The sequence below is a fragment of the Ambystoma mexicanum genome, chromosome 7p (genome assembly GCF_040938575.1).
Source record: "Ambystoma mexicanum isolate Mex_15411 chromosome 7p, UKY_AmexF1_1, whole genome shotgun sequence".
NCBI lineage: Eukaryota > Metazoa > Chordata > Amphibia > Caudata > Ambystomatidae > Ambystoma > Ambystoma mexicanum.
The window spans coordinates 476,887,147-476,913,597 of NC_090939.1; the positions used below are offsets into that span (position 1 = coordinate 476,887,147).

Here is a 26,451-nt window from a genome sequence, read left to right on the forward strand (position 1 = left end):
TACAAAAACAAAACTGAAGATGGTGCTTCAGCATTGGGTACTGAGGGTTTCTGGTCAATGCAGACACTCTGTCATTTGTTAAAATTAAAGCTGCAACTCAAAATTTTAGACCCATTCAGTAGATTGCAGGGTAACCCACATCTTGTCTCTTTATAACTGGTGTCAGTCTCTCCAGGTCACCTCGCCTCTTATATTAATGGATGGAGTTTGGGTGCTGTCCTCCAGTTTGTTTTCTGATTACATTTTTTCTCTTTTCTTGGCACTGATTTGCATGCACAAATGACATGAAACCTGAATTGTCACATGTTTAGAATGCAAGTGTTGCTGGGAGTAGTCAATTTCAGCAAAGGTAACTGGCATAGCTGCCATTTTGTTTAATATCCAACTGAGTGTTTTAGGTATGTGGAAAAGTAAGTAAGGATTTTTTTTAAAATGCTTGTACAAGGACTTAGAAGCCAAAGATAGGAATTTTGAAACCATGTTTTATCTTATTTGTTTAGACCATTTTTAATGTAATACCATATTAAGGTTAATAAGGCAGGTGGCTTTACAGAAATGAAAAGCACTGCCCGAGTCGCACTAATTTCACCCAGCTTTTGACTGCATTTTTATTTCATTTTTATGGATTATCTCATAATGTTAATGCACATAGACTATCTTTGTGCTTCATTGATACTGTATTTTTTTATTTTTTATTTTCTGATCATTGCAGGTGTGCAGGATTTTTATTCCAGAAAGTCGGAAAACTTGCAGCGACAGCAGTAGGTGGTGGTTTTCTTCTGCTTCAGGTGAGATTTTGCATGGGCCTTTGTTTGGAATTTCGGGCCTTTTTTAAACGTATTAACGTATGATCATTGCAAATAATCTGACATATGCACCTTGTGCACAAAACGTTCCTGCACCTTCTAACATTTAAAAACCCATAGTTTCCCTCTGACAATTTATTCAAAGCCACAACATTAAGAAAAATATCACACTGCATAATTGTAAAGGTAACATGCATAACGACTTGCTAGGAACCGCATGTTAGGATATTGTTGTATAGGACCTAATCAGCTTAATAGCAGAAATGGTATCTACTGTGTTTGTCCATATGTTCAAACTGTATACACCATTGTTTTTGTTTTTGATTTTAGCTCCAACTGCAATACCTTTGAAGTTTTAGGATTTGATGACTGCACACAGAGAAGTGTTTCTGATTTTCTTCTAGGCAGTACCTTTTCTCCAATTTTTGTTACATCAGGCAATGTGCGATGCCTACTTGTAGTTCACCCACATGACAAAGCAGGTATGTAGAGAAAGTTGGACTCATTCAGTGGGTGGGCCTATTTCTTCTGTCGGGAAGTGGTGGGCCTTTGCTGCTCAGATTCCTGGTGGTGACCCAAGAAGTGGTGTATGGAATTCGCGGTTCAAGGCTGTTGACAAGTAACCACAGCTAGTGACAAGGGCAGCACCCAGGACTGCGGTTTGGCACTGTATGGCAGTGTTGAGGGCTGATTTGTTTGGAAGGGAGGAATTGCACCACAACGTAGCTGGCTTGCAAGATCATGTCCTTTCATGATAGTCCCCAAATACGCCACAGTGGATCTCTTTGCATCAAACTAAGGATGCAATTAACTCCTTTAATTCAGGCTGGTTACTCCTATTTATTACATACTTGTATGTGTATCTAGCTAACTTCCCCAAAGGCCGTTGTAAGGAAGGCATGGTATCAAGAATAGACAGACACAAGTGATTACAATTCAAGGGTGTTTATTAAACTGTATAGGTAGGTTGGAAAAACACCTAATCCAAACCTAAATCTAAGATGGTAGCAAGCTATGACCATCTAATAATAATTAGTTGTGTCAAATAAAAGGGCATATACTAAGAAAACCCTATTGCCAATCCTTAGGCTAAATACAAAAGAGTGTGGGATGTGGTTCACAAGAAAGAAAGAAGTGTTCACAAATGATAAGTCAGGATGTGTTAGTCAGGCATCTCCCTTCATCACGTTTTGAGCACGACACAAGCCGGGAGTCCTGAGCACAGCACACTCTCAAGCTTTCCCAGCACAAAACAACAGTTCCGGTTCACATATCAGGACCTTCGGTGGTCAAGTCTCTTTTCTACAAAAAGTCTCTTGTCCCCCAAGGACCTAATGGGTTTCAAAAATAACAAACAAAAGAGGTTCTGTTCGAAATGTATGTTTGGTGATGGTTTCACTCCTGGGACCTCCTCTTGCGGCCGCAGACCCCTTAAACAGTTCTCATCGATATCAGGATCTTCAGAGGCTGTCTCTCCTGCTTCCGAGGATCTGATAAGGTCAAATAACAAGCAAAAAGTTCTTTCGGATTGCACTTTAGATTATGATTCTTCACCCCTGGGCCCCCCTCTTCGGGGCGTAGACCCCTCTAGAATATCAGCCTCCCTCCTGTCGGGTTCAACCATGGCTTTTCACCAATCAATTTCTCTTTTAGCACTCACAAGTCTTAATGTCTTTTTAAACAGTTCACCGTGGACATCCCTCTACCGGGTTTACTTTTGTCAACACATTGTTTCTTGGGGCTTTAGAGTTTGCCCCTCTTTATTGGCATCCCTCTTGCCATTTCACAATTCCTTTTACTTTCTTCTGATGCAGGATTTACTTCCCTTGTGTTTTCAATGGTTTGTCGGTCAAAGACCTTCGACTGTACTGTGATTTTGCTAGACCCCTGTATGCCCACTTTGACCTTTGCAGCTCCCCTAGGGCCTTCTGGTATCAGTAGTTTCATTCAAAGCGGGATCAACCAGAGTCTCTCGAGTGAACACCCACGTGGTGCCCGACCCCTCTGCAGCTGGTCTCTTCTTAACAATTTACAGTGCTTGGAACTTTCCTCAATGTGCCACTTTTTCATTAAACACGGTTCGGTTTCTTTATCGGTTCCCCTTCAACTCAGCAGCTGTGATGTACCGCTTAGCTTTTCACTCATAGCCAGTACCACGGTAGCAGGCGTCTCGCTCTGTCCCGCTTATCTGCGTAGGCACGCTCTGTGTACCATTGACATCTGCTGCTTCACACTCACGGCCTTATGTTTCCTTCTGTGGAGGCTTTGCGGGTCTGGCTTGATAAGGGCAAGGTTGCGTGTCTCCTTGTCGTCCTGTCGATACTCGGCGCCTTTCTCCACTTCAACTGCCGTGCTTGGATAGCTCTCTCATTGTGCGGTCTGCCTTCCTCGTACTGTGCTCTTGTGCTCCACCTTTTATCCCTGTGGGGAATAGAAGGGGCGTTGGGTGTGTGTAATTCTGGTCAATTGCCTGACTCTGCCTGATCCTTGTGTCGGGGCATGGCAGGTAAACAGCTCTAGAGTTAGTCAGTTGTCTTTTGTGGTTGGCGAAAGTGTTTGTGTGGAAAATCCGGGGGCGGGCAGTGTTTCTGAAAGTCCTACATGGTAGGATGGGAAAAAGGTATTAGAAGAAGGGGGATACTGCGTCTCACCCCTCATTGTCCCACTTCTACTCCCAGAGTACCCCCCATCCAGGTGATCCTCCCTCACTGGTCCACCCTCAGGAACTGAATCCAATAGCGATGGCCGTGTCCTGGCAACCTGGATGACAGATCCCCGGGGACTAGCTAGGGAGACACCTTCTGGTTTCTCACACCATGCTCATTGTTTCGTTTCCAATAAAGTGTGTCACTGCTAGTCATTAAAAAAGGATTTATTGAGTTTTCTTTTTTCTCCCCTTTACATCCATTTTAAGTCCTTAGCTTTAAAAATGTTTCTCATTTTCATTGTTTTCATGAAAGATTTTGTTCTCATTTACAATATTTTGGCAACATCGCTCAATCCGACAAATGTTAAGGTGCAAAATCCAAACAAATGGTTGTATCATGTTTAAAAGCAATACAATTAAGCAAATCATTAACCTAAGAACTTGTAGCTCATTCATAGAAAGCATTTGTTCATCAATCAGAGCATTATCTGGAAGTTAATGTTGTGTTAACCAACTCGCTCCAATAGCCTAACAGAATCCTGGCATTGTGTTAGTTTCCACACGTAATAATTCTTATTAGGCTCTTTTCTGTCTCTTTTCATAATGGTAGAAATAGACACTGTTCTTTGTCTTTGTTTACATACTGCATTTCTTTCACGGCTTGCATTATCTATCCCCGTTACTTTGTGTAAAGCAACATTGTTAGTCGTAGGCTATGGTCTTAGTCTTTTCTTCCCCAGTTTAGACATTCTCTCTCCATTGCTGTTGTAGCATTTAAGGTCCACATTTATTTATTGGAAATGTAGAAGGTGCCATATGTGAGCATAGTCGCTTTGCAACACCCCAAGCAGAGCTGCCAGTGTTTGCAGTCTTGGAACATTCATACGAGTTAAGTGCAGTGCAAGGGAGGAAAGAGGGAAGTGCTATGGGGTAGGCAAGTAAGTGCAACATGAGTAAAAACAGTGCGGCACATACAGATAAATGCAGGAGAATACACAAACTACAAAATTAATGGTGCTTTGCCACTGTTCATTTTCTTTGCATGACTGATGGAGAATGACAATGAAGTGGCAGACCTTAAGATTGTCATGGAACAATACTTGTTATTCTTTAGTTTGAGGTAAATTGTGCCAGTGTCCCAATTAATGTGTTGGATAATGCAGAGTTTTAAAAATATGATCTTGGAATCCACAGAGAGGTAGTGTAGAGGTTTCAAAGCTGACAATGATATGGTCTCTAGGTTTCAGACCTCTAGCGCCTTATTTCGAATAATCTGGATTTGGTGGGTAAACCCTTTTGGGAGCGTTGTCGCTTTAATCCAGCAACATAGGTTTCATCGCTTCCACGTTGTGAAACATGTTTGGAAAATCGTTAAGGTGCTTAAGCATGTGAAGTTGCAAATACATTTATTTTTGGATCAATCTTGGACTTGTGGGGTGAAAGTGAAAAGACAATCCAGGATAGCTTTCAGAATTTTTTTTTAAATCTTTTGTTGATTTATTGATTGATTTTTATAATAAACTAAAACAAAAAAAACAGTGTGGTGATCAGAGATATCATCCCTCCATGCAAAATGTTCAGTAGCACAGATAGCGATAGCAAGCAGAATGCATCGCCCTCCGACCTTCACCATGCCCTGTACAACTGCCAGCAGCGTGCGCTACAAATACATCAATAATACTTAACAAACCTCGTGTCTCCACAGTGTCCAATACGGTAACCCTGATAGTTCAACCTTAGCTACCCCATGTTTCCCAAATCTTGGCAAATGTATGTGGACAACCCCAGCCCATATATATACATCTCATAGGAAGAGCACTTTTTGGGCGGCTTATAACTTCGCTCCCCCTGGACGAATCCTCACCAAACTTTGCAAAAAACGTATATGGCCCACTCTGAATTATTTTGCAAAGTTTGGTGAGGTTTGGTTCAGGGGGGCGAAGTTATAGGGGGGGGGCAACATTTTTTTTTTTCCCATAGACATAATGGGGAAAAAACTTTGCTCATGCTTACAACCCAAACCTCTGGACGCATTTTCACCAAATTGGCAGCAGGAGCGGCGGCTTGGTCCCGAAAGTGTGCTTTTGTTAATTTGGTGTAAATCCATACAGTAGTTTTTTTTTTTATTAAATGACCAAAACGTAAGGCAAATAAATTAGTGATATCTATGTCTGCTCCGTGGACACACTTCCCTGTTTGCTCCGCGAACAGGACACCGATTGGCTAATAGACTTGCATCATGTCGGCGGACACACAATGTGTTCACTGATTGGTTGGCGTGAAGCGTGAGGTGCGTCAGATTTTTGGAAACTGCCGCCATCTTGGATTCACGGACATCAGCCGGTGTCCTCGGACATCGCGGTAAAAACATATTAAAAAACACAACAATGCACTTGTCAAACTTATCAAATAATCTCTGGGGAGGTGAGGGGTGATGAGGATGGGATGGAATATGGCTGCAAGAAGCAAAACTACTGGTGTTTTTTGCTGCGAAAGTCAGCGAACATTTAGGATGTTCGCGAACAGTCCTGTGAAAGTTCGCGGACACCTCTGCATTACTGGTTTGGTGAAAAGCAGTTCTTGGATGGCTTATAACTTTGGTGCCACTTAATGGAACTGCATGTAATTTTGAAATTATCTTCCTGACCTGATCCCGAATGAGTTTGCAAAGTTTGGTGGGATTCTGTCAAGAGGGGGTAAAATTAGAGTGGGGGTCTGAAAATATTGTAAAGGCTTATAAATGTGGTGCCATTTGACAAATCTACACAAAGGTTTGCAAAAAGATTATAGATCTAGATATAAATGTTTTCGTAAAGTCTGAATGGATTTTGTCAAGTGGGGGCTGGGTTATATGACGATTGTATGTGCATCATTTGACACTTTTGAAAAAATAAAACATGGGTGGATTTCCAGCAAACTTGTGTAAGGAGCTTTGAGAAGGACCTGAAAGCATGGTTTTGCAAACGTGCCGGTGTTTTCTTTTTTGACAAGTGTCATGATGTAGGTACAAAAAATAGTGATATACCTTTGGTGACTGAGGTGTAGCCTTTGGCCATGTGCAGTGGCCAGATTGTCTGTGTCATGGAATAAGGTCATGATCCGGACAATCAGGCTACTGGCCATGACCACGAGGGACAACACATGAGGTTAAAGTGGCCATGTCCACCTGGGACTGGCTTTGTGGCAAAGTTATTCGAAATTGGGATAGGTTTGAAAGGGAAGAAAAATGTGCTCGTGGTAAGTCATAGGGTTCTTTTTTCGTCTTCTGCAGGCTGCCATGGAAAGCGAAGAGGGGCCCTGTACGGAACCCCGCCTTCCCTTTCCATGGTCGCCATCTTGGAAAACCTACGGCATCCCGGTGTAGGAAGAAAAATATTTTTTTTAGCACCCCATGTTCCCACTTTGGGAACCTAGGGTGCTAATGGCCTTCATCCCCCTTTACAGGGGCTGGAATGGGGGGGATAATGGTCCGGAGACCTCGTTATCCACCCTCGCTTCGCTTGGGCTGATAACTTGGTCTGCCAGGCCGGTATCCACGATTCCATCCCTGGAACAGGGGATAAACGCCACAATATTGCCATCAGCTTAACACAAAATGCAAATGGAAATGTTGGAAAATCTTATTGAGTCTATGTACTTTACTGAGAAATATAAAGTAGATGGAGTCTATACTTTTTTTTTTTTAGTTCCATTTTTTAACTGTGAAAGGTGGTTCCTAAAGGAACATTTATTTTATTGTTTTTGGATGCATTTTTTTTTGGCAGGAGAGCTTAGAACGAAAGGTGGGGAGGGAAATGAGAGAAGAGGCACCAAACACTAATATGGAGGGGTAGGTGGACAGGAGAAAATGTTGTGCATGTTTTATTTCTAAGGTAGGGGGCAGTGTTTCTCATGCTCCTTGTCACGAATGGCCAGGTTCGACCCTTCTGGACTTCATGGTCCTTGATGCACCACGGCATTAACTCTGCAACCCTTCCAAAATGGCTGCCGACACAGAACTGCGGCGGTCTAGCCTTTGCGTTCACTCGCCAGCTTCCTAGAAAACTGGCACGCCTCCTCGGCTCTGTGCGTCTCAACTCTACCCCTACGAGTTAATAGACGTGTCCGAGTTCGCTCTCTGTGTATCGTGCTTTCTACCTTCCTTCACTCCTGGAACCCCCCCCTTTCTATTCCTTACCTTTCGTTATCTTCCTCCCTGGATTAATTGACATTGTTCCTGGATATTCGGACGCTACCGACTTGGCGGCCGGCTTCCACGCTGGTACCCGAGGATTCGCGTTCCAGCTTATACAAGTCATGGTCTGTGAAAAAGAAAGAAGCCACGTCCTGGAAGCACGCCAACAAGGATAAAAAGGTGAGAAAGAAGGGAGCTTCTGACAGTTTGAGACGGCCAGAACCTGATACGGAAACTGATATGGAAGCGGCAGTCCAAGACCTCATGAGAGGTATGCAAGAATTAACTACCGAGGTTCAAAATCTTAAAGCCGAAAATGCAGCTTTAAAATAGCTGGTCCTATCCCGGGATTCCGCAGTCAAGAAAAGCATTCTGCTTGGCAGAGTTGTGGATAAGTATGATGGATCTTCTAGGTCCCTACGTTCCTTCCTTGATTCATGCTTAGTGCACTTCACTTTCAAACCCTACTATTTTTCTACATCACGAGCAAAGGTTGGATTTATGATATCCCACTTAACGGGTAATGCATTAACCTGGGCTACTCCCTTGGTTAATTCTGGAGATCAGCTTTTGGATGACTACGAAGGATTTGTGGATAACCTATTACTCACCAAACAAAGGAACTACAATTATCAATAAACAACCACCAGGAAAGAATATGGTTTGACATCATAAAGGCTACCCACTATCCCATGGTACTAGGCATGCCCTGGTTACAGAAGCACAACCCTTACATCAATTGGACAGCGGGTTCCTTGTTCCTTGGCTCTGAGTTTCATATGTCACACTGTTATGTCAGGACACATCCCGGATCCCTCTAGTAAACTCTCAGAACTATGAACCATCCTCCTTGAGCTTGTCCAACATTATCCAAGTACCGGAAACTTACCAGGCGTTTTCTGATGTGTTTTCAACAGATATTGTTCAAGCTCTTCCGCCCCACAGACCTGAGGATTGCGCCATTGAAACTGACACTTCCGCTGTGATTCCATTTGGGAGAATGTTTATATTATCCGAGCCTGAAAAGAAGGCCCTACGTGAGTACCTGGATACCAACTTAGCAAATGGAACCACCCGGACTTCAAAGTCTCCTGCAGGCGTCCTTGTTTTTTTGTTCCCAAGAAAAACACAAGGGAGTTACAACCTTGTTTGGATTACTGTGGTCTTAATCAATGTACCCTCAAGGACTGTTATCCGTTACCACTCCTCTCAGATATTCTGGAGGCCGTTCGAGGAGCTGTTATATTCACCAAACTCGACCTTAGGGGTGCTTACCATCTCATTAGAATTATGGAGGGTGATGAATGGAAGACGGCCTTTAGAACTCCTTTTGGCCACTTCGAGTATTTGGTCATGCCCTTCGGTCTGGCCAACGCTCCTGCGGTATTCCAACGATTCATGGACAGAGTGTTCTTGGATATGTTGTTCCTTTTTGTTATCCTATACCTGGATGACATATTGATTCATTCTAAAGACCCTCAGATTCATGAAGAGCATGTTAAGGCAGTTCTTCATCAAGGCATTACTACTACCCTTCAGCTCATACAGAGACAATTTTGGTGGCCAATAATGACCACTGACATAAAGGCCTACATTCAGTCCTGTGCTGTGTGCAATCAAAACAAACACGACAATAGAAAACCTGCCAGTCTTCTGCATTAGCCTACATTACCAACACGTCCTTGGGAATTAATCGCTACAGATTTTATTGTGGAATTACCACCATCCCGGGGATATACAACCATAATGGTTACTATTGACTTGTTTACCCATACAGCTCATTTCACACCACTGTTCAAATTGCCCTCTTCACTTGAACTTGCCGGGATATTTATTGAACACCTATTCAGACTTCATGGATTACCATCCAAGATCATCTCCGACAGAGGTCCCCAGTACATATCCCAGTTCTGGAAACACCTCTGTCAAATACTAGGTATTCAGCGAGCATTGTCTTCAGGATATCATCCTCAAACCAACGGGATCACAGAAAGAACCAACCAGACTTTAGAGCAATATCTCCGCTGTTTTGCTAGCAAGGTCCAGGATGATTGGTCACTATTGATTCCGGTAGCTGAATTCGCTTACAAAATTCAGACCATTCGGCCATCAAGACAAGCCCTTTTTTCTGAAGTCAAGGATTCCATCCTTCGGTTTTACCATCAATTTTGCCACATCCTACCCCGGTACCTGCAGTTGATTCCTGGATTGAAAAGTAGGTGAACTTTCACAAGAATGCTAAAGAACATTTGGAAAAGGCCAGGATAGCTGTTAAACGATATGCAGACGCTAAGCGAAGACCTAGCCCTTCTTATTCAATAGGGGACGAAGTCTGGCTATCCTCCAGACACCTTCCTCGACATCTGCGGCCTAACAAACTGGCTCTCAAGTATTACGGACCCTTCACCATCAAAGAAATCATTAACCCAGTGGCATATCGACATCAGCTCCCAGACTCCTGGAAAATAATTCATCCGGTCTTTCATACCTCCTTATTGAAGCCATTTGTACAATCCAATCAGACAGTTCCTAGACCTAATCCCGTGCTCATCAACGATCAGGTCGAATTTGAGGTCTCCAGGATATGTGATTCCAGGTATAGACAAGGTCAACTACAATACTTGGTGGAGTGGAAAGGCTATCCCTCTAGTGAGCGTACATGGGAACCAGTTTCTAGCATGAATGCTCCTCTACTACAAAGGTTTCATCGAATACACCCAGGCAAACAAGGTGGGTTCGGGCTCAGGAGGAGTTATGCTGTCATGAATGGCCGGGTTTGACGCTTCTGGACTTCATGGTCCTTGATGCACCGCAGCATTAACTCTGCAACCCATCCAAAATGGCCTCCGACACAGAACTGCGGCTGTCTAGCCTTTGCATGCACTCGCCAGCTTCCTAGAAAACCGGCACGCCCCCGCGGCTCCGTGCGTCTCAACTCTACCCCTACGAGTTAATAGACGTGTCCGAGTTCGCTCTCTGTGTATCGTGCTTTCTACCTTCCTTCACTCCTGGAACCCCCCCCCTTTCTATTCCTTACCTTTCGTTATTTTCCTTTTTGGATTAATTGACATTGTTCCTGGATATTCAAACACCACCGTCTTGGCGGCCGGCTTCCACACTGGAACCCGAGGATTCGCTTTCCAGCTTATACAAGTCACGGTCGGTGAAAAAGAAAGAAGCTACGTCCCGGAAGAACGCCAACAAGGATAAAAAGGTGAGAAAGATGGGAGCTTCTGACACTCCTTGATTACATCACTGGTGGTGTCTCTTGGGGAGGAGGGATGGCATTAGCTGATTCTATTTTAAGATAAATAGCAGTTTTGCTAAAAGTATGTACTGTGTACTAGATTGTTAGTGGATGAGTAGAAATAGGGGTTGGAGCTGTGCAAGGTAAATTTTGAAGTTAAAAGTTCCTAGATCAGTAGAAAATGCAGTACCGAACTGTCCACGAAGCACAGATCTTATTGTGAAGTGCGGCTGGGTTCTCGGACATGTCATAATGCCGCAATGAAGTCAGATGTTCGTAGACATTATGGTTAAGTTGCACTAATAAAAACCTATGAAATTCAATGAAAAAACTTTGTTAAAGGGACGTTATGGTTCCAAGTAAAACCGAAAACTCCCTGAAATTCGCCAGTTATGGTAAGCTAAGTAACTACCACTGTGCACTGCTAAGACTAACACCTAGGACATCAAATATGACATCACAAATGTCATTCATGACATCACTGATGACATCACATGTGCATTTACCTTTCATGAAAAGTCCCCAGAAGGGGATGATTTTCGGGCATCTCCACCATATTTGCTCTGCTGCGCCCTCTTTCCCGCAACCTCTCCAACATTCCTCTGATGCCCCAGCGTAAGTTCTGTGGAGGCGAGCTGGCATGTAGTGCCACCCAAAAAGTCTTTTATACCAGGCTTCTTGCAACTGGGAGGCCTTCGCCAGCTTGGGAATCTTCCCCCATAGTTTCCCCCACTCCTCCTTTGCTATGTCCCTCCCCAGTATCTGTTCCCATCTTTGCATGTACGGCCATTGTTGTCTGGGGATCGCATCGTCTGTTATTCTCCAGCATGGGGTCTGGCATGGATTCACATGCTCATGAATATTCCCCGTCGTCAGGCCGGGAATTCTCTGTAAAGACAAAATCAGTATCAGTTTCGTTTCTGGACTGTCTTTCTCAGTAGTAACCAATCACTGGTCTCTGGGTCATACTGCCCCCAGCCAATGACTGCCCTCTCCCTAAGCCCTGCCTCTGGCAGCCATCTTCAGATTTTGGGAGTCCTCGTGTTTATCTCTTGACCTTTTGCTGCGTTTTCGTGCTTTTTCAAAGAGAATTTCTAATTTTTCGGTCAAATAGAACCTCAAGCTCCACCGTCTCTACATCCGATCAACGGGGATCCATGTCGGATTTTTTCTACGCCCCTCAAGGGTGAAGATTTCATCGAGTTATGCTTCTTGGAGGATTCCAGAAGTTTCTGCGGCCTACCCGAACATGGCCCAGGAGAAAGGAAGCTCGACGCCCGGAAAGCTGTTCATGGTTTTCCCTGGATGCCAGCTGCAGAATGTGTTCAAGGAGGACGAGAACTCAAAATGTCTCTACTGCCTTCATGAGGACAAAACTCACGTGGAGAAGGACTGTGCGTTTTGCGGGAACATGTCGGAACGGACCATCAGGGACCGACACCTTTGTCTCGAACTAGCTGGAAGGAAAGAGCCCGTCAGGTGAGAAGAAGAAGAAGTAGTCAGAGCGGTCTTCTAAGTCCTGTGAGGCCGCCCCAGCAACAGGGGCTCAACAGAAGGCAAAGCACCGCAAGTCCACGGGCACCGGGAGCGCCGAACGGTCGGGATCCTCGGCTGCTAGGCAGGGCACACCCTCTCCAGCGCCATCAACCACGAGCCAACGCTCTGGCTCAGGGAAGAGGAAGGCAGAGAACCCCGCGAAGCTTCTGGAAAGGCCCCGGTCAAGCTCGAAGGATCCGGCCGAGGGGGAGCGAGGCGGTGACCCCCCCCCCCCAAGGTGAAGGCCACAGGCCCACACAAGTTGGTAAAGGCATTGATTCACCCGGCCCAGGCCTCTATCGAGGAAGTTGCGGCGGCCCTGGCGCAGCCTGTGGAGGCTACATCAGTGGAGGCGACCTCGGGGCCCAGAGTCTCCCTGCCTCCGCGGAGGGAAGCCTCTTTCAGACCCATCAAAAAGACCCCTGTGAAGACCCCGGCAGAAAAAGAGGGGGGGGCGGTGGCTATTGTGGACACAGCATCAGAGGAGGAGCTGGTAGAAGTCTTAGAAGGCCTCGACGAGGGCATCGAAGAGGCCCGTCCCCACGGGAGGGATCCCGACGAAGGTGACGAGAGTGACGGCGGCACCGGCGAGGGTCCTAGTCACCCGTCTCTTCCGGAGCCGCAGGATAACTCAGCCATTTTGTTTGCGATACAATCCTTATGTTCGGAGATAAGGACGAGATTGCCCTTACCACCAACGGAGGATCCGGAACAAGGCTTGACGGAGGAGCCAGAGCCAGGACCAGGCTCAGCGGGAAGCCCCCCGAACAAGAGAAGATGGATCCATCCAGCCCCGCCTTTTCAGCCCTCGCGGCCTGCTCAGCCTTTACCCACGTCCCCCGTCCCTGGGGATGACACGGGAACGGACACGGCCACGACGGGTACCGACGACGACGGCGGTGACGACGGGACGGAGCTCCTATCGCCCCCAGCCCGGGCCTCCCCGCCCGACAAGATCGGATCTTTCAATGCAATGATCGCCAGGGCATCCAAGCTTTTTCCGCTCTGCCCCAAAGAGAAGAAGGAAGGTTTCCTTTACCAATGGCGTGAGGCCAAGAGAAAGACAGTCCTCGCCGTGCCTCTGCTGGATGACCTCTGGGACGAGGGTCTCACCCTTCTCAAGAACCCGTCTAAGACGCCTGCCAAGAGGGATCGGTACGAGAAGAAGTACCGGGTCCCTGACGCGGCCCCTTTGTGCCTTAAGGCACAACCGACCCCTGACTCGGTCGTCTCAGCGGCGGCCAAGAAGAAAGCGGGGGGGGGGGTATCAATCTTAACGTCAACTTCCCTGCCTGACAGCGAAGGAAAGAAGCTGGACGCAATGGGACGACGAGTTATCTCGTCAGCGGTAACAACGATTAAGGCGGCCAATGCCCTCGCGATCATGGCCCGCTATGACAGGGAGTTATGGTACAAGATCGCCCCCCTGTTGGAATTCCTACCGGATGACAAGAGGGCCGAGGCCCTGGAGATCTTGCAAGAAGGCGAAGTGGCGTCGGATCATGCCGTTACGGTGGCAACAGACATTGCAGACACTGGTTTCTGCCAGCTAGGCAACAGCGTTTGCCTTAGACGACGAGGGTGGCTCAAGGCGACGGATTTCCGCCAGGACGTACAAGCCAAGGTTTTGGACATGCCGTTCGACGGGAACAATCTGTTTGGGAAAACAGTGGATGAGTTCCCTCCAAGCCATCTCCACCGACTGTTGGGTGCTGGACGCCCTGGCCCAGGGGCACGCCCTTGAATTTCTAAAAAAGTGCCCCCGCGTTCCACCTGTGGCCAGGTAAGAAAATCACGTCCCTCAACTGCTTTTGGAGGTAACGGTGATGCTCAAAAAAGGTGCCATCGAGCTCGTCCCGAAGAGGCTCCGGGGCTCCGGAGTATACTCAAGGTACTTCCTCGTGAAAAAGAAGACAGGAGGATGGCGCCCCATCCTGGGTCTGCGACGACTGAACAAGTACATCAAGGCACAGAAGTTCCGGGTGGTCACCGTCCAGCACGTGCTGGGACAGCTGGAGGAGGCCGATTCCCTGTCGTCGTTGGATTTGGAGGATGCGTACTTCCACATCCCCATTCTAAAAGGACACCGAAAGTTCCTCAGGTTCGTGGTCCAAGGACGGCACTACCAGTTCAAGGCCATCCCGTTCGGATTGAAATCGGCACCCAGGGTGTTCACCAAGTGCCTCGCACTGGTGGTGGCGCGGCTGCGCCTGCAGGGGATCCACGTCTACCCCTACCTGGACGACTGGCTTATCCGAGCAAGGACAAGGGAGCTCGCCGTAGATCACACAGCAAAGACCGTCCAGCTGCTCACGGACCTGAGATTCTCCATCAACTTTCCCAAATCCCACCTGGTCCCGTCGCAAGTCACACTGTTTCTGGGAGCCAAGCTCGACACAGTGGCGCGTCTGGCCTCGCCGTCGGAGGAAAGGACGAAGGCCATCCTCGGCAAGGTGCAGCGTCTGCTGGCCACGGACGTGGCCAGGGTGAGGTCCATCAAGTCCCTCCTCGGGATGATGTACTCCTGCATATATTTCGTGCGCCTGTGCAGGCTTCGGATGCGCCCTCTGCAAGAGTTCCTCGACGCCCGCTGGATCCAAGCGACGGGCAGCTTCGAGGACAGGATCCCGCTCAACGAGACCTTCCGACGAGCAATCAGATGGTGGGGCATCCACGCTCATCTGGCGTGGGCACAGACTTGCAGACCCCATCCCACCAGATAACGGTGACGACAGATGCCTCCCTGGAAGGGTGCGGAGCGCACACCGGAGAACTTCACGCGAGAGGCCTTTGGCTCCCAGAGGAGAAACCGCTTCACATCAACATACTGGAGCTCCGTGCAGTGTTCTGGGCCCTCAGGTCCTTTCTCCCGTCCCTCAAGGGCAAAGTGGTGAGAATCTTCACCGACAACACCGCCACGATGTTCTACATCCGGAAGCAGGGAGGAACCAGATCCCCAGCCCTCTCCAAGGAAGCCCAGGATCTGTGGCATTGGGCCGTCGCCGAAGGGATGTTTCTAGTGACCTTTCATCTGGCAGGGATAAAGAACACGATCGCCGACTCACTCAGCAGGGAGCTGCGCTCGTGCCACGAGTGGTAACTACGTCAGGATCAAGTGGATTGACTCTTCCGAAGATGGGGAAAACTGCAGATCGACCTGTTCGCGACGGCGACAAACTCCAAGTGCCAGAGTTCGCCAACAGGTTTCCCCAGCCGAGGAGCATGGGCGATGCCTTCTCGTTCCCCTGGGACAGCCTGTTCCTATATGCGTTCCCTCTGTTGCCGTTGCTGCTCCGACTCGTCAACCAGCTCAAGAGGTCCTGGTGCAGGATGTTCCTCATCGCACCGGCGTGGCCGAGGCAGATCTGGTTCCCGAACCTTCTGGACTTGTCAGCGTCCCCACCAGTCAAGCTGCCGACGGACGCGGATCTTCTCTGCAGAGAAGGAGGCGCCTTACTTCATCACGACCCGGAGTCGCTGAACTTGCAGGCCTGGCTCCTTCAGCACTAGAGTTTGGAGGGTACGATATCCCGGCTGACTGCAGAGAGGACCTTGCAAAGGCCAGGGTGTCCTCAACTCTCAAGTGCTACAGACATAAGTGGAAGAGGTTCTCTGTCTGGTGCCGTGCACAGAAGATTAACCCTCTACGGATTACGGCCCCTCGTGCTGCCGTAACTACTGTCGCTGGCCAAGGCTGGACTGGCTCACGCCTCCATCAAGATACATCTGGCTGCGATCTCCCGATACACCAGAACCACAGGACGGGCGTCCTTGTGGTCCCATCGCCTGGTGAAGGAATTTATGAAGGGACTGTTGCGATCGTTCCCGCCGGTGAAGGCCCCTGCTCTGGCGTGGGAGCTCAACGTGGTGCTGACCAGGCCCATGGGGGCGCCATTCGAGCCCCTGCATTCGGCACCGTTGAAGTTCCTGTCGTGGAAGACTGCGTTTCTTGTGGCCATCACCTCCGCGCGACGAGTGGGAGAGATCCAGGCCCTATCCTGCAAGCCTCCATACTTGACTTTTCACGACAAGAGGGTGGTGCTGAGGACGCACCCTTCCTTTATGCCCAAGGTGCCATCGGACTTCCAGCCCTTGGTGTTACCTGTTTTCTTCCCATCGCCTTCGTCACCGGCCGGGAGGACTTTGCACTCGCTGGATGTGGCTAGAGCGCTGAAGTTCTACGTGGACCGCACAAAGAGTTTTCGGAAGACATCACAGCTATTTGTGAATTTTGGACCTGTGAACCAAGGGAAGGCTCTCTCGAAGGCTTCCATTTCCAGATGGCTCTCCGGCTGCATCATGCACTGTCATTGGTTGGCAAACCGACCATTGCCTGGCCGTCCGAGAGCTCATTCGACCAGAGCTATCGCTGCTACAACAGCGTTCTTGTCTGGTGTGCCCCTGCTGGACATCTGCAGACTGCTACGTGGAGGTCGACACACACCTTCACGAGATTCTACTGCGTCAACTGGGATTCCAGGGAGGAGTCCAGGGTGGGTCAAGCGGTGTTGCGCAACCTGTTCGCCTAAGGTGAGCCTGGTGAGGAGGTAAGAATTGCTTAATGTTGAGTTTTTGATGTAATGCTTAATGTTGAGCCTTTGCCACCTCCCGTTGGTTGTGCATGTGTGTACTGCTATGTATTCTTATATTCATGAGCACGTGAATCCATGCCAGACCCCATGTTGGAGATGGAACAAGTTACTTACCTCTAACTGTTGTTCTCCAGCATGGGTCTGGCATGGTTTCACATGCGAACCCTCCCTCCTACCCCTCTGCGGCTCTTCACTTGGTCATACTGCCACTTTGCGTGCTACCAAATCTGAAGATGGCTGCCAGAGGCGGGGTTTAGGGAGAGGGCAGTCATTGGCTGGGGGCAGTATGACCCAGAGACCAGTGATTGGTTACTACTGAGAAAGACCGATCAGAAACAAAACGGATACTGATTTTTTCTTTACCGAGGATTCCCGGCCTGACGACGGGGAATATTCATGAGCATGTGAATCCATGCCAGACCCATGCTGGAGAACAACAGTTACAGTTAAGTAACTTGTTCCTTCTGTACAGGTTGGAGATTAGCCCCTTGGACCCATCATTTGACAACAAGAACTTCTCGAATGGGGTCACTTCCCCATTGGCTGCCTCCTTGCTCACCGGGTGTAGCAGCCAGTGGCAGAGTTGGGCATATCTATGCCTCTCCCCCTCTCCTATTGGGAATACTTTTTTGCAGTCTGTGAAGGACTGAATCTCCCCATCCTGAAACATGTCCCGCAGCCTCTTGCAGCCTCCCTCCTGCGTTTCCTAAACGCTCCCTTCTCCATTCCGGTCGTGAAGTCCCCATTATTGAAGATGGGCGTGAAAGGGGACGGGAAGGTTGTGACTGTACTGGGCCTGCCGTCCGCGGCCCTGCCCCCTGCCGTGCTGTGTCTCTGGTTGGCCGCGCTTCTCCTCACTTCTCCACTCATCTGGTGCTCCGTTTGTGCCCCTTCGGCCCCAAAAAACTGCTGTTCCCATTAGTTTCTTCTCCGTATCTAAGCCCAGACAGCTGTGGTGGGGTGGTCGATCCGCGTTGTTTCGCTGCGGGGCTCTGGAGCACCGTCGGCACGTCTGTCTCGTGTCGGCGGCCATCTTGAAGTCCGAGACCATTTCTAATATGTGCGGCTGCCGATTTTAAAGGGCTATTATGTCTCCAAAATGTCAGAGCCCTGGGGTGGTTTGAGATATGAAGAAGTGATGTGAACAGGGGGCTCCTCCTCAGTAAGTGAGCCGAGTGCATCATAACCTATGCGCTGTGGCAGTAGAGAGACGATATAATGGGAGGTCAACGGGTGAATGCAAATCTTTTAGGGTTGAACTCCGATATTTTATTAGTTGTGCGGATTGTATTTCTGTATATATTGTTGTACCTAAAAACTGTAATAAACATTGGTTGTATAAAAAAATTGACTTTTCATTTTGAAAATTAGTTCAATCTGTGAATGTTATATTTATAATATTGTATGTCTTTTTTCCAGATTGCAAGTCACAGTGGTTATGTACAAATTGATTGGAAAAGAGTTGAAAAAGATGTTACCAGAGCAAAGCGGAAGCTGAAAAAGCAGGCTAACAAGGCAGCCCCAGAAATCAACAACCTCATAGAAGAGGTAAGCCCTATTCATATGTATTTGAGGTACGACAACACCTTCTGTAGGTATGTTACTGAAATGATTAAATACAGAGGAGATTGTGCTACTGATGGTTGAACCAATTCATCTTTTAAAAAAGAAAGCAACCCTTCCGAGTCAGAAATGAGATTAAGAAGCGTGACTTATGTGGCACATAAATGCTAGTCCATTTGCAAAACAAATCAATATGGAATTTGTAAACCTTATGGTGGAATCTAGAGAACACACAAACACCAGAAGTGAGGTTCATTGTTTTATGAAGAACAAGCGAGTTGGAGGAATGCATGGCTGGCCAGGTAAAACGGAAAGAGTAGCGTTCTAGGATCATAGACTGTGTCAGGATTAGTTAATCAATGCACTGTATCCCTTTCTCAAAGGACCTATTGTCTGGAGTATAAAAGCCCATGCCCTATTCTTGACAGCAGGACTACAGAGAGGTCACACCCAGGAAAGTATCTACGTCTGGGGGGGACTGAATGAATACTCTACTACATTAATCTTGGTTGGTCCAGTCCCTGGGAACCTGGTCGTTGCACACTGTCTCTGCCTTGGTGGCAATGCCACCTGGGATGAGATGGCCTCTAGCGTAGATGGACCCCTCCTGTCCTTATGGTCTACAGTGGTCATGGGATCAAGCCCATGGCCTCCTCGCTGCCACCCTAGTTTGATTCCACAATCCCATCTCTCTTTGGTCTTGCTTTCTATGATCCTAGGAGTGTACAGCCCAGCCCACTGCTAACCTTTGACGTTTCAGCACCCCTAACTTGCTTGAGCAACCTTTCTGCCACGGTCTCCCCTCTTCGAGTTTATGTGCTCCAGCCTTCAGAATCCACCTGGCTCTGGCCTGTAGTTTTACCCAGGCCCCTGGATCACTGTGGTTCCACGGATTCCTTAGCCATTTTGCCAGTGGTTCCAAGATCTGGGGAAATATAAGTGGTATGAGGGTGCCCAAGTAAGACTCAGGACACAATGGGTGCATGTTTTCGGGCAGAAACATTTATTATTCAAAAATGGGTTGGAAATATGCCCCTATATCCCTAAATCTAGGAGGGGTTGCCCTGCCTCAAAGAAAACTGTCAAGTCCCGTCACTGTCGTGTCTCAAAAAGCCTACACATGTCCCTAATACAGATGATTACTTCCCAAAACAGTATTCTTTGTAGATCCAACCAACAGAAAAGTTCCCAGTCTCTTGGGTAATCAAAACTGGTGAAAATAAAGAAATGTCTGCAAATGTAGGACTACAAGGTTAGGGTCTTGATCCTTTCTCCTAGTTTTTTTCATGTACTACTCTCAGGCTTGTAGTTAGTTCAGATGAATAAGCCTCTTAGACGTCTACTGTTTTATCCCAACAACTTGGCACACTCCTACCAAGCGTAGGATTCCTTTTGACCAATTCCTCTTTCCCTTTGGTGCGGTTCCCAGACTTGCAGTGCTCAGAACAGTTTGATTGACTCTCCTTCCAAACATTTGTCCTCTCATGGACTGTCTCTTTTGGGGAGTGTCGGTCCCCAATTCGCAATATGCAGAACTGCTTGGTTTACTCTCCTGCCAAGCAATTATCCTTTCCTAAACTTCTCATTTGGGTGTGGGTCCCAGACTCGCAACATTATATTCAAACCGGCTTGCTTTACTCTCCTGCCAAGTACTAGTCCTCTCACGGACTGTCTCTCTTTGAGTGCAGGTCCAGACTCTCAATATGCTGAATAGCCTTGCACCTCTCTGGTAACCTGTGTACCTGGTTGCTTCTTCCTTGCAGGTAACAGCATTTCCCAAGCAGCTGCTTCGTCTCTCGAGGCTCCGGTAGCGTTCAGGGCTCCAGCACGGTCTGCATCTGTTCTGCAGACATCTGCTTCTCCTGGGCGGTGCATCCTCTCTCGCGAATGCCTTGCCGGTGCCTGGGAAGCCCGGAGGTTCTTCAAAGCAGCAGTACGAGCAGTCCTTCCTTCCTGCAGTACGTTTGGATTTTCCTCCTCAGGTCGCTGCTTTCCCTCTGCTGACTTTCGTCTGGCTGGCCGGTGCACAGCTCGCCAAATTCCTCCGCTGAGGACAGCTCTCTTCTTCGGTTCCAGCTGAGCTCAGTTTAAACTCCCACGTTGGATAATGGAACGACTTAGGACCAAACTAATTGTACGCTGAGAGAAGCTGGAGCGTTAGCTTTTCTTCTCTGAAGTGATCCTTGGACATCTTATTTGTCTCAGTTTTCCAAATCGAGCAATATGCTGCATACTTGGTTTTCTCTGATCTAGTTTTGTAAAGCACATTGAATCTCCCAAGACTTGTAATAGAGCCATATTCAGTGCATATTTTGTCTTCTTTGATGTTTTGTTATTCTCAAGCATATTAGGTTTCCCAATGCTTAAAATAGAACTATGTGCAGCATACTGTGATGAATCCTGCAGAGTGCTCACAGCATTCCAGCCCACAGTCTCCTCCCATGTGGCCAGGGAAAGGCAGCCACTACCTTATCCTAACCCTGGGGGTAGTAGTACAAGGGAGGATCACATGGGAGGAAAAGCCTGTCACAGGAATATGGTAACTCCGTAAGGCGAGACGCAGTATTCATCCCCTTCTGGTGATGAGGTTTCCCTGGTGCCTGAATATTTGATGGCATGCTGTCATAGTAGGACTTCCCCTCCCAGACTTACTCAAGGTGTTAAGCAGGAGAACCATTGTGTACAGGCGTGTTAGAAATTCCATATCATATTATATATCCTAACCCTTTTTCTAAACATGGGCATTATGTATATAAGGATCAGGGATTTAATACTACTACTTTTAATGGTCATGATTCTATATTGTGTTTGGATCATAGACACAAGAGAAAAAACCAACTTCCTTTGAAATCTTCCCTTTAATATACATCCTATAAACAGAGTGGATTGAATGATGTAAAAACAGATAAGAACATTAGGCACTTCAAGTCCCATAATGCTCTTAGTGCTGAGACGAGGAAGAGGGATCCAGAGTTGCTAATCCGCAGTGAGCGGTCTAGTTGTTATGATGACCCACACTTGAGCGGGACCGTTTGACATTTAAAGGCCCTTCAGTTGCATGTCAGAAAGGAACGTCAGCTGAAGCAGATGAAGCAGCAGGAGGAAGCGAAAGTGGGAGCCACCGCTGTGCTGACAGCGGGACGCCGTGCAGAGAATGTGGCAGAGGTCTAAGTTCCTGGGAGATGCACAGGACACGCAGCATGAAGCGGTATTGAGTCCAGCTGTCCCAAGGGAGAGAAAAGCTCTCTGTGTCCTGCATCTCGCCCCGATGTGCGATGTTCACCAGAGCGCTTGTGGAGTAGTGGAATCCCCATTTGTAGACAGCACGAGCAGTGTAAGGATGACAAGAGCTGTCAAACGCCAGGGAAGTCCTGACAAACAAAGCAGCAGAGGCAGCAAGTCGGAAGGAGACGCACTGAAAGACCGGTGTGTTGGCCTGGCCCAGGTGACCTCGGGGTACTCCGAAGTAGACAGCTGTGTAAGAATGCACCTTTTGAACACCAAACCTTTAAATTAAAGCAAACTGGGCGAAACTCTCCTGTTAAGAGATGCCGAATAGGAGAATAGTGTAAGCCGCATTGCCAAAGCCAAAAGGGAGCTATAATCCAGCAAAGTGAATGCATTCTCCCAACAGGGCGTGGTCGAATAAGAGAATATTGCAACCTACATTGCCAAAACCAAAGAGAGACAATAATAAAACAACGTGGATACACGTTTTCCTTTAAAGAGGGAGGTCCAACAAAGGGACATTATAACCTACATTGCCAAAGCCAAAGAAAAGCTGAGAGTGACATCAAGGCAATTTTAATGTAATAGTCTGAGAATAAGATACCCCCTGGGAGAAAGTTGTAAACTACATTACCATCAGCAAATAGGTTGTGTAGAAAGACATTAGAGACTGCAGGAGAAAAGCCCTCCTTGTAGAAAGGATCATGGGGGAGAGAACTCTAACCCGCATTGCCTTTGGCAAACAGATCAATGTAAGACTCATTGGGGCAAGGTTGGCGTTAACCCGCCAGTGCTACCGGCGGGTTGCCACCAACCCGGAAACACCGAATCCGGCACCTGACTTCCCGGTGCCAGCAGGACATACACGTCCAGGCGGCACGGGAAGTCAGGCGTCAGATTTTGTAAGCTCCCATTCCCATGGGGTCCCATAGGGCTCCATGGGAGTGGGGGAGATGGAAGCACCGGCATCGTTGCTAACGTGATGACTCTGCCTACCGGGGATGATGCATCCGGCAGGGTCATACATGTCGGGTGTTGCGGCCCCGGCAGGCAGACTCGTAGTGTGGCAGTCCGGAAACGAGCGTGCCGATACGGCACCCTTGTTTCCGGACCGCCACACTTGTAATGAGACCCATTGTCTTTTTGTACAGTTTGGTTGCGGAAGATATTGTAAGCCAAGTTTGTTGCAAGTCAAAAGACTTATCCAAGAATCCACTGTTGGTTCAACTTTCCCTATTGAGGAAGTAAGTGTGGAAAGTTTGGAACAATCCTCACCACCGAGTACAAGTTGTAGTAGGAGTTTTATCCTGGCAGGGGAGTACACCTGAAAAGAGACAAGTAGTGGTTAGTCCTGGCAGGCGAGTGGACCAGGAAGAAGATGATTTGAAGTATTGCAAATGTGGTAGAAGGTTGTTGAGGAAAAGAAGTGGCAGTTCCACTACTGTGTTTTGATGAACCATTATATAACCATCCTTACTAAAATATATATTTCTGAACGAACCATTCTGACTAAAGTGTTGCGTATAAAGAAGAAATGTGATGTGAAAAAAAGTAATTGGCCTTCAGAGAAAAAGAGCATTACATTGACCTTTGACTTGATGTACCACAAGAAGGTCTTTTTGGTTTGTCGAGCAGCAGCTTGTTGCAAAAGCTTTAACAATTGTCTTAAGAGTGAGAAATCCTTTTGGAATTAAGTTCATCACTTTGCCAAGTGAAGGACATATTTGGAACTGTGTATTCTACCTGGAGTGGAACTTGGCTAGTGAAAAGAACTTTTCTGAACTTGAGCTTTGGATTGAAACGTCCTGAATTGACCCAGGGGGAAGGGGATCCAACCCTGGTCACAGGGATATCTGGTTTTAACTTTTGTGTTTGAATTGATACATTGTTTTGTTAAGTTTAAAATCGCCAAATAATTCCTGTATGGTTTTGTTGTATGTATTAGTGTGATGGACAGATTCTTTTGGACATTAGGTCATTTTCCTTTAGCCTTAGTTTGTTAGTTAGGGAAATCCTTGTTAGGCTAGGGAAAGATGGGCATTCATCTCACCCCTTGTTATTTACTTAAATGGTGACTTGTGAAAAAACTCTACCATTGTGTCCGTCTCGCATTTCTGACCTTGTCCAGTAGATTAGGTTGGCTAACTTGACAACAGCACACATTGGCCCTATCAAAAGAGAGGGAAGGAGGATTTGGCATTGGAGAAGGGTTTAAGTGTATGGACACAGGGGAATACCACATTCTTGGAGTATGATCGTCCCCAAATACCATAAGGGGTTTCCTCCCCCGTGTTATCCTCCCGGTGCACCACCCCCAGGGGGGCTCTTGTACTGTGGATGCACCGCACTGGCCGCATGGGAAAGGTCTCCCGCCAAGGGAGAAGAGACGACATCCTCAGATTTGTCACAGTGGACAGAGATGACATTCCTGACTGACACTTCCAGTGAGGAAAAGCCTCCAACAATATCACTCATGTAACCTTCTTGACGTTGACCTTGGATTGGTCTTTACGCACCCACTGTGACCATGCCCTGGTCACTCTTGTATTCAGACCAATTCGTTGGAACTAGATGGGAGTCAACTATGTAATTCACAGCAGTCAGAAATACACACCTTCGAGGGGATTGGGTCTTCCGACGTATTCCATATCTGTGACAGTAATCACCACAGCTGTGCTGCTTCGGAAAATCTTCGGCATCTGCGCCCTGCATCGATGACGTTGATACGCCGCCCTCGAGGACCTCCGACGGCCGACGTCACTGGATGTTATAAGTAGGGCGCACGACGCCCAGAGCCCCAGTTCCGTTTTTTCCGCGAACGTGTTCGCTTCGGAGATCTCAGCGCGCCTCGACTCTTTGGAGTTTCTGTTCTTTCTCGGTTCTTCGAACCTGTTCGTATTGTGTAGTATATTCTTCGTGAAAATGTCTACCTCGTCTTCCACCCCGCGTTCGGGCTTTAAGAAGTGCGGGGACTGTGGGTCCAAGATGTCGGTGACGGACTCGCACAACGCCTGCCTCTGGTGCCTCGGGGAGACCCATGACACGGATGACTGTGTCGACTGCCAGTCGCTCACGTCCAAAGCCTTGCGGGAGCACAAGAAGAAGTTGTTGGTATGTAAGGTGTCCAAGCCATAAAGTCGAGGTCTGAAGGGTTTTCGACGACGATTCGAGGGGCGACTCTCCGCATCGTCGTCGGAAGTCCAGTGGGTCTCGGTCCCAGAGTCGGTCCCGCCACTCCTGCCTCTTCGAGGCTCTCCCGGAAGCGCCGTCATCGGTCGCCTTCCCCGTCCTCGCCCGTCGGCGGGTCGCTTATCCCACCAAGCATGCAACGCCGGAGGAATGAGCTTCCTTCGGGAAGAAAATGTTACCGATTCTCGAATCGCAGGGCACTGGTCCATCCGCGTCTCCGAGTGGGGTTGGTCGTGATCGGTCGAGAGACGCCGCTTGCACGCCTTTGGGCTCGGGTGGTCAGCACAATTCGCGGGAGAGGTCCCGCTCGGACAAGGGGAATCGTTCTTGTCATGCCCGGTCCAGGTCCCGGATGCGCTCGAGACTGTGTGCACCTGTGGTGTCTTCGAGGAAGACGTCGACGCCGGTGGCGCCGAGGTCGTCGACAGACTCGTTCGAGGCCCCGCCTCCGAAGAAGTGGTCGATGCCATTGACGCCCAGGCTGTAGAGGGACACGCTCGGAGCTCCGGCCTCGAGGCCTGTGTCGACGCCATTGATGCTGTCGGCGCCACGTTCAGCGCCAATGCCGATTCACTCGATGCCTTTCGAGGCTGTTTCGACGGGGGTACCCCGGGGCTCGGTGGAACCCCCCTAGAAAGGCTCTGGCCAACGTCAAGCATGGCTTTGTTCCACATTCTGTGCCTTCTTACCGCCATCTTGAGTTTATTTCAGGGGTGGTTGAGGGCTCTGATGATGGCATGGTTCCTGATACGGTGCCAGACGAGATTCTCTCGGGCCATAGCCAAATTGAAGACCTGCGGCAGTCCCTGCTCGAGGCCAGTGGGCTGGACATCTCTCCCGAGGTGGAGTTTTGTTGGCCTGAGCCTGGCACTCATGCCAACTCCTCGTACCGGCGTCTTATGTCTAGGGTCACCGAGTACTTGAGATGGTCTGCTCCCCCAGGGGATTTTCTTCAGGATGACCTTACGGATATCCTCGACCAAGGTCCACCAACTGATCCGGTACTGCCGTTCCATATGGCTCTACAGAGGAGGGTGGCGGCGGCTTGGACTGCTCCGGAGAGTCTCCCGGCAGTGGGCAAGTTTTTGCTGTGAAAATACCGCCCAGCCAGTAGCGACCCCTGCTACTTGACCAAGCACCCCACTCCGGAGTGTTTGGTGGTGCAGGCGGCTACGGCCCCGGCAAAGCAGGCGTCGTATCCTACCATCCCTCCTGATAGGGACGACGAGCGGTTTGACGGCTAGGCGAAGAAAGTGTTTTCTTCAGGGGTTCTGGCGCTTCAGGCGGCCAACTCCCTATGTGCCTTCTCACGTTTCACGCACACTCTGTGAAACTGTGTTTCCTTAGCGGCTGAACATATTCCCGAATGGGACGAACGGGATGGTTTCCTTGCCATGGTTCAGTATGTCAAGGATGCCATGTGTGAGGCCGTTCAGTCGGGTTTGGACATGGCAGATTGCGTCAGCCGG

General features: G+C 48.4%; 1 protein-coding gene across 1 annotated transcript in view; it reads left to right on the top strand.

The window, feature by feature from the left end:
* Positions 1 to 26,451, top strand: part of FUNDC1 (FUN14 domain containing 1) — a 534,940-nt gene that overhangs the window by 291,317 nt on the left and 217,172 nt on the right. Inside the window, exons 3-4 of the mRNA XM_069636500.1 lie at positions 713 to 788; positions 18,422 to 18,550. Of these exons, the coding sequence (XP_069492601.1) occupies positions 713 to 788; positions 18,422 to 18,550 (205 nt within the window). The remainder of the gene's footprint in view (positions 1 to 712; positions 789 to 18,421; positions 18,551 to 26,451) is intronic.